We start from the raw sequence: 12059 nt of genomic DNA, 5'->3' as shown, positions 1-12059 counted from the left end.
CTGAAATGTCCAGAGTTCGCCCCACTGTAATTCCAAATTAAAATCTCAGAGCACGTGGGAATTCCTATGTTCACTGCCAAATGCCTTTGTCATTTCAGCTTCCTGATTTCCCAACGGTAGAGGTGCAAACTCTGCCGAGGGAGGAGAGGGCTGTGGCCAAGGACGGGGTCCGCCCAAGGAAGGTCCCAGCCAGCCTGGCACATTCAACGCCGATGCGTGAAAAAATAAGCGCCTGGCGTAATTATACACTAGCTGGGGTGCACACACTATAGAATGCAGGTACAATCGCAATATGGAAATAATTACAGGGTATTATAATATATTACCTATCATTATACATGAGGAATGATCATAATACACTATATTATAACGACATAAATATAAATTGTGCTCAGTGTTACACAGTTGCATATACCCAGTTTCCAACTGGGTACCAGGTTTCAATGAAGGATATTCCTGAGAAAAGTGGTTCTTCATCCTGGCTGCGGAGGGAAGCTGCCCAGGAGCTTTAAACAAAAAAACCCAAAAACCACACTGGTGCCAGAAAGTCTGATTCGGTCAGTCTGGGTGGGGCCCCAGTATAGACCTTATCTTCAGATGCCCCCCAGGGGACCACGATGAGAGTCACAGCTCTGGGTCCCCTGGAGCCGAGTAAGTGGCTTGAACCATGATGGACCACGTGGCAGCACAGACATGCAGAGGGGGGCGCCCAGCCTTTGGGGGGCGGGGGTGAGGGCTGCGTCAGCAGTCAGGATGGGCAGGGGGTTGGTGGTTGGTGTGGCCACTCGGGCTCAGTGGCTTCCTTCTGCCCCGGCAGGTGGACATCAGCTCACAGTAGCTTCTGCTCCAGCTTCTGCTTTTTCGCCTCCTGACCCCGTGTCTGTGCTGCTTCCAAACCCAGCAGGGACCCGGGGAAAACGGGCAGAGGACAGGAGGGAACGGGTATTGAAAGAGGAGGGACCACTGTTGGGCTTATGGGGGGCTCCCCTCGGCCAGCATTCCCATGCAGGACGAGCCAGGGCCCCAGAAAGCTCAGGGGCTTCGGGCAGCGTGAGCCACAATGCCAGCATCTGAGAAATGGGTGCATGGAGAGCAGACAGAGCAGACAGAGCGTGTTGCCTGTCCCTGCCAGGCCCTCGTGTGCCTCGCTCAGGGGCGTCACAGCGGGGCTTCCAGAAACAGCTCCCACAGGCTGAAATTTAAACAAACACACGAACAAAACCTGTATCCCCCGTTCACTTCCACCAGCTCCCTTTTCTCCGAAGCTCTCCTTCGCCCCTGACGTGCTGGGCGCCGCAGCTCACCCTCTTGTTAACACAGCCTTTCAGGGAGCCTGTCCATCCTCGCTGTCCCTCCAGCGCCTGGGGCACCGCGGGCCGTCAGTGAAGCCCCACGAGCCTGCAGGACGTGAGGCCACAAGGGGCCAAGCCACACGCCCCAAATCTGCAGGCACTGGTGCCTTTAAACTCTGGCTCCGCTCTGGGCAGGGCGTGTGCACAGCACTTCCAGATCTGCAGGAGGTTCTTTTGCTTTTGTTTGTTCTTTTGTTCCTTTTTTAACGTTTCACAGACGGACAGAGTTTTTACAAGGCGGCGATACTTTCCGCTGAGCCTCAGAGTGGTTCAGGGACACATCACACACACCCCTCTCTCTGCGAGGCCTTTCCCGCATAGGTGCTCACACAAGACTGGGTAGAGGTCCCTGGGCTGCACAGCAGGTCCCTGAGGGCCAGTCCTTCCACAGACCTCAGCGCCCATATGCCAGTCCCAAACCCCCAGTCCACCCTCCCCACCCCGACCTGTCCCCTTGGGTGACGGTTAAGTCTGTGAGTCTGTTTCTGTTTTGCATGTACGTTCGTTCATATCCTTTTTTTAGATCCTACATATTCAATGATAAGTGATATCACGGGATGTTTGTCCATCACTGTCTAACTTCACCCAGTATGGTCATCTCTAGGTCCACCCATGTTGCTGCAATGGCATTATTTCCGTCTTTGTTCAGGGCTGAGTAATATTCCATTGCATATATGTACCACATCTTCTTTATCCAGTCCCCTGCAGATGGACATCGAGGTTGCATCTGTATATGCCTTGCCTACTAGAAGCAGTGCTGCAATGCACACTGGGGTACATGCAGCTTTTCAAATTACGGTTTTGAGACAGGTCAGCTGACATGACAGACAATAAACCAGAATGTACAAATTCTGGGAATGCCTTGTTTTTCCAGGGTGACTTTGCAGCTGGACACACCAGCCAGTAACCCACCATGGACACATAGGTCTGAACAGCAAAGGGTGCCTGACCCCAGGGCCTTCCTTCCAGAAAATCAAAGGCAGCCTGGTGGTGGCTGAGGAGGTTTGTGTCCAGCTGCCACCAAATCGATTCTGGGGACAAAACCAACAACCGAGGGGAAGGGGTCCTGTGTCCCCAGCCCCCCACCCTCACAAGCCCCTTATGGCCACGAGGACCCACCATGGCCATCGCAGAGGCTTAGGGTGACATGTCTACCACCAACACCCGGTGGACAGGTCTGAAGGGGAACAGGCAGGACCGGTGCCTGCTGCTTTCCAGGACGTCCTGGGAGCTCAGGTCAAAGGCCCCCGCGCGGGTCTTGACCTTAATTAGGGCTTGCGTGACACAGTCAGCTGACCCGTGGGAAGCGCAAACACCTGGGGAGACGCTTGATGATTAACTCCAGGTGGGACCGCAGGCGACCAGAGGGCACCGCGGGCATTTGCATTTGGGATAAACAATGGCTACGTTTTACCCGGGGTACGTCCTAAATGCGGCACTGGCTGCACCTGGACACTATCTACCTGCAATTCACGCAGACATGGGGGTCCTACGTGTCCTCGGGCAGCGCTGCAGGGGGTGGAGGGGCCCCCCAGCATCACAAGGGGCAGGGACCCGGGGAAAGACCAAATCTCAATCTGGAAGCTGCTTCCCCGGGAAAGCCAGCACCAGGACGGGGAGGTGGTAACTCGCCACCCGTGGGCGAGCGCTTTTAGGACAACTGACCTTTCGGGAAAACATCACACCGGAAAAACACTGCCCATCAGGTTCAAGGTCTCTCAGCACGCGTTTGTCTCATGGGCCCTGCTGGGTGCCTCCTAAGAAGGAAGAGAGAAAGCAAGGCGGGTGAAAGCAATTTTAACGAACACTTCGTACTTTGCTGCCGAAATGATCCAAGAAAACTCAAAAATCTTAAACTGCCTCATGCGTCCCTAACTCCTGCGACGGACGCGGCCAGGCTGCCTCCCGGCTCCTTGCGCAGACGCCGTGGGATTATGAAACTGACCCGGGACCGAGGACACATAGTCAAAACAGACCAAAAACTCCTGGCCCTGGCCGACTTTGTCAAGGTTAAATATGCAAGAATCACCCACATGAAGACTTCCTGTAAAAATACAGACGTCCCCCTGGCTCTGGTATATATACAGTAAACCATACATGTAATAAACTATCTATAATGTGAATATCTAATTATATGATAAACCATACATAACATATACATTTACTGTTATAAATACGTCATACATTACATATATATGGTTTATTATATATATGGTTTGTTTGCCAAAAAAGGCTTTTATTCAAATGGAATTTCAGACTCCCAATGCATTTAACACATTAGAAGCAAGATTTTGTGACGACTCATTTATTTTGTGTTTTCAAATGTTTAAAGCTGGCTTGTCCTCAACGCCGTGAGACCCTCCCCGCCTCGCCCCCGCAACCCAGGGGCTGCTGCGCTGGGGCTTTGTGCAAAGAGGGGAAATTGGGTCAAGGCCACAGCCAAGGCCTGGCAGCTGCCTCCACCAGAACGGGCAGGTCTGGAACTGAATGGGGGAGAAGCCCAGGTTCCGTCCCAGTGTTTGAAAATCGCTAACAGATAATGGTTAACGCAGGCTGAGAGCAAGGCGGCGGGCGTGGGGCGGGGGCGGGGGCGGTGGGGGGGGGCTGCAGGTGGGTTTCGGGGAAGAGTGGGCCAGGTGGGAAACGCGGCAGCCTGGGAAGTGAGAGAAAAGCCCGCCTTGTGTCTCTGTGTTTATTTAATTGGTGTGACTTTCCCAGCACCCATGCGTCACATCCACTGAGAAGCAACCAGAAGGCACCAGTGTATGTGGAGGCGGAGGGGGGAGGGGTTGCCCTGGAGGTTTCTGCAAGACCAGATCTTCTGACTCTGTGCCCCAAACACCCACAGGTTGACCTACCCTGCTTAGGCTTCCCTGGAGAAAGGCTCCAGGCCCCCAGGCACTGAATCAGAATCTGGCAGAGGAGGTCTGGGATCAGACCACACCCCAGGGGATGGGGAGACATGGGACGAGCACCCCTTCTTCGAGGACCCTCATCTGGAAGCCCCGCCCCACCCGCTTCCACCCCCCAGCAGAGTGACTGCAGCTTCAGCCCGCAGGGCTCCATGCGGCGGCTGCCCCACCTGCCACGGCCAAGTCAACTACCACACGCGGGGCCAGCCGGTGGTGAAAATGCAGACCCCGGCCACCAGCGCGGCATTAGCCCCTGGGCTGAACTGTGTCCCACAATCAAATTCACATGGTGGAGTCCTGACCCTCAGCATCCCAGAATGTGACTGTATTCGGAGGTGGGGCCTTTAAAGAGGAGATGAAGGTCAAGGGAGGTCACGGGGGTGGGGCCCTGATCCCCCAGGACTGGGGTCCTTAGAGGAAGAGGAGGTCAGGACACAGACACGCACAGAGGGACGGCCCCGTGAGGACACAGGGGGCAGACGACCGTCCACACGCCCAGGAGAGACTCCAGCTCCAGGACTGGGACCAGTGAGTGTCTGCTGTTTGAGCCGCCCCATCTGTGGACTAGGCTGTGGCAGCCACAGGAAACTCACATGGGGTAGAGCCCCTTCTGGGGTGCTTCTTAAAAACGGTGCATGAACCACATTTATCACCAGAATCGCCATCTGGCCAGGCCTTCGCAGCATTTCCGTAACCACTGTCTCCGACCCAACCTCCATCTCCATCCCTTCCTGCATCTCAGGTGAACTCAGAGGAGACCCGTCCTCTCTCCCACCGCCCGTGGGTGGCATCCTCTTCCCCAGAGCCCTTCCTTCAGGCCGGGCTCACTCTAGCCCGGGTCAGACCCGACTCCCCAGCTCCATGGACCCTCCTTCCTCTTGCCCAGGAACACCTGTTGTCTGCTCTTCCGTTAACACCGGATGATTCCCAGCTAGTGATCTGAGAACCAACCCATCACACACAGTCCAATCCATCCCCGGTCCAAGAAGCTTGGGAAGCATAACCAGATTAAACAAAAATGCATCAATCACTTTACCGCAGAGTGTATCCGAATGATTTACGTGGTCGTCTCTCACTGTGGCAAGTGCAGCACGTCCCAAATGCACCAGTCCCCGTAAACATTCTCCCCCAGAGAGGACAAATGTCACCTCCCACAGCAGCCGTGTCCCGGAGGCCAGCTCCCTGACAAGCGCAATTGCCATAAACACTTACTGGGTAAAGACGCCGAGGGAAGGAATTTGCAATGATCCTCTACCCAGAAAAGGGCTCCAGGGGTGTTACGGCTACTCAGTGTCCTCTGTGAGGCAAAGTCAGTGTCCCCAGTCAGAAAAGGAGCTGCCGACAAAGCAGGTGCCTGAATTAAAACGAGCGCCTTCTTGGTTGCTCCACTGGATATCGGGGGGTGAGGTCCCCATATCCAATCTGGTTCGGGGTACATGGCCAGAAAGTCTGGTGTCTGGAACATTCACGAGATGAGCCTTCTTCCCCTCCACGCTGTAGGATCCCCCCCCCGGGGGGGGGCATGTTCCCTGGCAATAGGAGAGCCCCTTCCCCAAACTTCCTTGTCCAGACTCAAGACGGCCTCGGTGTCCGCCTTCCCTGGTTATGGAGAGGGCGGCTGGGTTTCCAGTATTTTCAACACAAGTAAACCAGCCACCAGATAAGTGGACAAACTGTTTAAAGGTTAAAAGGATGCGGGAAAATAATTATTTTTCAGATATTCTGCTTCTCTACTTGCACAAGCCAAGAGAATCTAGAGACAAATTGTTTTAACCAGTGAAAAAGCCCAGCAAATGCTAGGTAAGAAATTAGTACAGAAAAGTTTACTGAATTCTGTGGGGCTTCAGGGCCCCTTCAAGGAGGTTGAACTCAAAGCCTCTGGCCAAGACAAGAATGACCAGACCCATATCACGGCCCCACCTGTCTTATTGTAACGCCCCCTCCTCCACCTTGAACAACCTGGCCTACTCCTTCCTGCCCCCTAGCAACCCACAAGTGTATCCTAAAACCCCTTTCCCCAACCAACCAGCAGGTCAGCAGGTGTGTTCTGAGACCTCTCCTCTCCCTGGGCTACAAAAACAGACAGAACCACGTGCCCAGGGTGGGCTCTCCCTGATCACGTGGCAGCTGTCCTCCTGAGCTGGCAGCATCTCTCATCTTAAACTCTTTCTTTTCTTCACCTCGCTCAGTCTGGAAATTCTTCTTCCAACCCGCGTGCATGGACCGTGACAAAGTCTGTTACATTTGCAATAAACAACTGAAAAACATTATAACAAGACTGTTGCAGTCCCAGCCATAACCAAAGACACCCAAGAAGAACTATCTGGACCAAGCTGCGCTAGACCTTTATGGAGAAAATTAATAGAACGCTGCTTATAACGACAACAAAGAAGGAAATGAAGGAAGACCCAGATGCATGGACAGATCCGCCACGACCACAGATTCTAGGGTTTAACGCCTTAAAGATAAAAATTCCAGGGTGTTCCCGCCATGGGGCAGCGGGCTCAATTTCGATGGTGCCTCAGCTGCGGCTCAGATTCAATCCCTGGCCTGGCAACTTCCATATGCCATGGGTACAGCCAAAAAGGAAAAAAAAAAAAAATTCTCCACAAAATACAAATTTGATGTACCTTCCAATGGAAACCCTGGTAGGATCGTTCACAGGACTCAACTTTCTGATCGTAAAGTTTGCAGAAGTGGGGAAGGAGCCCAAAATAACCAGGACAACTTTAGAAACCTAAAGGAGAACGAGTACCTGATGCCAAGGCTTCCTAAACAGTCCCAGGAGAGCGGATGACAGAGGTGCAGAGACAGAGCCATCGCCGGAAAAAGCAGAGAACTCTGGGACAGGCCTCGTAAACACGGGACTCCAGCGCGCGTCCACGCGTCAGGGGAGAAAGAGCCACTGAACACAGGATACTGACATCGTGGGCTATTCGGATGGAAAACAGAAGAGAGCCCGCCCCACGCCATACGCACAGGTCCACACCTTAGAGCCTGGGTATCTGCAGGGGCCAGGGCGCAGCTGCCACACACATGTGAAATGAATTACGTGTCAAATAAATCAGGAGAAATGGTTTTTTTCTTTTCTTTCCAGAAAGCCACAGAGGCAAGGCATAAAGAGAAAGACAAACTCGGCGATGTGAAAGTTAGAACAGACAAAAGACCTGAACCCTCTACAAATGCTACCACGCCTCAGGGCTAGAGCTGCCGTGTGTCCCTGAAACTTGCACAGTGAAGCCGCGACCCCCAGGTGGCTGTGTGTGGAGGTGGGCCCATAGGAAGGTGAGTAAGGCGAATGGGAGTCAGAGGGGCTGGTGCCGTCTAAGAAGAGGAAGACACTCCAGAGTCGGCTCTCCCTCTGTCTCTGTCTCTCTTCTTCCCTCCCTCCACCTCCCTCCCTCCACCTCTGTCCCCCATGTGAGGGCGCAAAACCCCTGCAAGCAGGAAGCAGGCTCTCTCCAGGACCGAGGACACCAGCCCCTTGACCATGGACGACCAGCCTCTTGCTCTTTGAGAAGGAGACGTCTGTCCTGCAGCCTCCAGTACTTTCTCATGGTGGCCCTGGTGGCCCAAGCTAAGACACCTGCCTTCTACAAGGTCCTGTACAAAATAGAACAGAGCTCATGGGCCAAACAGGCTTGGGCAGCTCAGGCCCCCCGACCCCATGCGGCTCCACCCACAGGGGTTCAAGGAAGGTCCCCGCCGAGCCAGGGCGGCCCCCAAACTGGCTCCAGAAGTCCCAGCCCACCTGGAAGCCCATGAACGACACAGCGTCTTCCCCTTCTCTGCCCACTGTCTGCGTCCCCCTCCTTAGTGGACCAGTGTCCACGTCTGGCTGTGCGCCCCCTGCTGTGCCCCTGGGGCCCGACACGGAGTGTCACCTGCCCTCAGTGACACTTGGTGACTTAACCAAAGAAATAACTGGAAACAGCGTCCACGCCACCAACAGGAACCTGAGGAAGCTCTGTCCACAGCAGGAATAATTACAGAGCGGTGACGACCAACCAATTCCGGTCACACACGCTGACCTGGAACAACGGTAGGACCAACCCACTAAGCGGCAGATCCCGACACAAGGTTTTCGTAGCAGACCCGTTACCGACACGGCCGAGGCTTCTGGCGACACACACAGCCCAGGCTCAGAGCTGCCTCATCGGGGTCAGGAAGGACTCTACGGGGACCACGCATGCACCACCTCAACTTCAAACAAGAACGCAGGGAGTTCCCATCGTAGTGCAGCGGAAACGAATCCTACCAGTGTCCATGAGGATGCAGGTTCGCCCCCTGGCTTTGCTCAGTGGGTTAAGGATCCAGCGTTGCCATGAGCGGTGGTGTAGGTCACAGATGCGGCTCAGATGCCCCACTGCTGTGGCTGTGGCTGTGGCCGGCAGCTGGAGCTCTGATTCAACCCCTAGCCTGGGAGCTTCCATATACTGCGGGTGTGGCCCTAAAAAGCAAAAAACAAACAAACAAACAAAAAAACCCCACAAGTACACTTAAGTGAGATAGGAGATAACACACAAGCAAACGTGAAAATACGGCAAAATCTTAACATGTTTCCTTCTGGCGGTGGATATGGAACTGTGATGTGGTCTTCTACGTTTCTGTGTTTATAATGTTTTAATTAAAAACAAACACTTAAAAAATGAAGTGACTCTGACATAGAATGATCTGCCTGGTCACGGTCTCATCCCTCCGGCCCTGGGTCACCAAGCACGGCAGCTGAAGGCCGCAAGGCAGAGCACGCGACGTATGCACATCGTATCTCCTGTCTCCACACATTTGTATAAGACGCATAAGACGTATTTACGTAAGAATATAGATTACACAGGAATATTAAAATACTGAAATATGTAAAACATACAAATATATATGCTACTCATAATACATTAAATATATTCCATAAAACATATTTATATAAAATATGTATTTTGTAGATACTTTTTTTTTAGGGCCACACCTGCAGCATATGGAAGTTTCCAGGCTAGGATCGAATTGGAGCTGCAGCTGCTGGCCTGCACCACAGCCACAGCAATGCAGGATCCTTAACCCACTGAGGCAGGCCAGGGATCGAACCCACATCCTCATGGATACTAGTCAGGTTCGTTACCCCTGAGCCACGATGGGAACTCCCTAAAATGTATCATTAAAATAGTGTCAAAATATATTCTATAAAAACATAAATATATGTGCTAAGTATATATAAGTCATAATATATGTAATATATATTATAGGTAATATATGTATGTAATATATTATCAAAATACATTATGTAAATATATGTGTATTATGTTATAATGTAATGTATGTGATATAGAATACATGTAATATATGTAATATCATATAATATGCATGTAATATGTATTATCAAAATGTTATGTAAATATATATGTATATTATATAATATATAATGTGATATATGTAATGCGTAATATACATAATACATATGCTCCAATATTTTTGTGTAAAATATATACAATATATTTGTATGAAATACATAATTAAAATATTGAAATGTTATAGAAAACAAAATATATCACACATATTTATACACTAAATATTATGTAATATTTTTAAGTGACAGAGTTCCTTTTTCGGAGCACCGAGGTGGATGGGAAACTGAGCTGACAGTACAGGGCTGCTGGGAACCACTCCGTCCCTGCTCAGATAAGCAAAGGGCTGTGAACACCGAGACCGTTCTGCCTCTGCCCAGCCCGGTGGGCAGTCTCTCTTGGACCCAGGTCTGCAGAGGAAGCAGATCTGCAGTCCCATCTAGTTCAGCCTGTTCCCATGAACCTGCTGAATTTGAGATCTAAAACAAACGGCAACACCAAATACGCCTCTGTGGCCCGCGTGGCTGGTGCTCTCCAGATCCCAGGGTGCCCCACCTTCCCCAGGCTCCGTGCATCCTGCCCCCCTACCCTGGGCTGTGAAGGGGATGAGGGGTGTGGGGTCCAGGCCAGGGCGCCTCCCGCCTTTGCTCCCCCTGCTGGACACTCGCGGGAGCGCAGCTGTGCCAGGGGGCACCCCTGGGAGGTGACACCTCCAGAGAACAGGAGCCCCTGCCCCCGCCCCCCACAAGGGCATGGGAACTCTTGGAACCCAGCACCCGGTGGTGAGGGCTGGTGAGGGTGAAGGGCTGTGTCCTTTTGATATCAACCACCACTGCCTTGGGATGTGAGCAGTGCCCGGCTTGGCTGATGGTGGCGCATGAACAAATTCAGCAGAGGGGGAGCTGGGCCCGGCCCCTCCACACCAGCCCTGGACAGGCCCGGGCAGAGGCATCGACCAGCCCACACTGAGGGCTGGCGGGAGGCCAGCTACTGCAGGCAGCTCCAGCCTGGAGAGCGAGCTTTGGCTTCTGCATGGCTGACTGACGCCCTCCTAAACTATGGGTTACCAGCAGCAAAGTCAAGGTCTTGAGTCCGGGAACAGGGTGCATCAAACAAGATTACAGAGCTGAGACGTCTGGAGACATGAACGGTCACGGGGATCTCAAAACTAAGATGTGTCTGTTGCGAAAAGGCTTTAAATTGTTCAGGCGGAGTCTTGGGGCTCTCAGGAACGCTCTGTGCTGCTTCCAGGCTCAGGGCTGCCCGGATGGGCATGGGGTGGGAGCTCTGTCCAGGTGCCAAGCCCCTAAACCTGCAGGAAGCTTTGTGGTCCCTTGTTTGGGGACGGCCCTGGCTGCACCTTGGGTGGGGCTGCGGCCACCCCAGTCATGCTATCATCCATAATGACAGTGTTTAAGCCAAGGATGGGTTTTCTTTAATTCCTATCATCCCAACAGCTGTGGGAATCTGCCTCTCCTCTGCAGCCATGATTCCAATTTTTAAGTCTTGTTTTCCTAAGAAAGGATCTGAGGAAGCACCTTTGCTCTCCAGGAGTTTAAAACCACCAAGCTAGCCTCCCCGCATAAGAAGCTCCTGCAGGCTCTCTTGGGGATGCCCCCCAGAGGGACACATCTGTCTTTCCAGGTCAAGGACGCCATGTGGTCCAAGAGCCCAGCTCAAGGCCCTTCAGTGCCCCCCACAGTGAGGACAACGAGGTCCAAACACCAAGCCCACAAGTCGGTTCTGACTCACTTCTGTGGAGCCTGGTCAACCCCACAGCGAGATCACCCAGCCCACAGAATGCACTTCCCAGAGTCCTAGTGTCACTTTCCCACAGTGGCCAGCCCCACCTGAGATTCCGGCCCAGGAGGCTACCTGGGATCCAGGAGTGACTTTCGGGTGCCCCCCAGGTTGTAGAGATGCTCAGCCAGGCTTGAGAACGGATGTCATGTCTAAGGCTGTCCTCTCGCTTTTTCTTGGGAGCAGAGACCCGTCACCTTGAGCAGCCCCCCTGCAATGCCCTCCCCTGAAGGACCCAATAATCCAGCCCACCCGGGTCTGGGACCCAGCCCAGGTCTCGCTCCCAGAGCATCTCCAGGACCCCGGCAGGAAGCCACCTTCCCTTCGTCCTCTGCTGACATCCGCTGGAGACCCACGGTTCCACATCCTCTGGTGCCGCACAGACAGATGGACAGATGGACAGGACAGCAGAGCTTGCAGAGAACGTGAGTGGGGGAAGGGCTTTGGTGACGGACAGGCCCGCCAGGCACACCGTTCCAGGCGGCAGGGGTGCAGCGGACACGTATGGCACATGATACCACCCTGGTACCACAAGGCACGACCCTCCTGACTTCCAACCCCGGGTCCAGAAGGACTGGACATTCCCAACAGGTGAATACACAGCCAGCGGTACAGGGCGCCCAAGGAACGTCTGCAGAGATTAACTCCCAGATGTGGAT

General features: G+C 53.1%; 1 protein-coding gene across 13 annotated transcripts in view; it reads right to left on the bottom strand.

Moving 5' to 3' along the window:
• The window catches only part of SHANK2 (SH3 and multiple ankyrin repeat domains 2), a 513576-nt gene that overhangs the window by 442624 nt on the left and 58893 nt on the right, over positions 1–12059 (bottom strand). For all 13 annotated transcript variants that reach the window (XM_085010449.1, XM_085010452.1, XM_085010454.1 and 10 more), the window contains exon 3: positions 3018–3109. In XM_085010449.1, the coding sequence (XP_084866575.1) occupies positions 3018–3032 (15 nt within the window). In that variant the 5' untranslated portion in view covers positions 3033–3109. The remainder of the gene's footprint in view (positions 1–3017; positions 3110–12059) is intronic.

This window comes from Sus scrofa, chromosome 2 (genome assembly GCF_054392235.1).
Source record: "Sus scrofa isolate SSC_HxYL_T2T_F1_AM1 chromosome 2, Sscrofa_HxYL_maternal_Yorkshire_Landrace_v2.0, whole genome shotgun sequence".
NCBI lineage: Eukaryota > Metazoa > Chordata > Mammalia > Artiodactyla > Suidae > Sus > Sus scrofa.
Note: the sequence above shows the minus strand (reverse complement) of the source record. Positions and strands in the feature narration are given on the sequence as shown.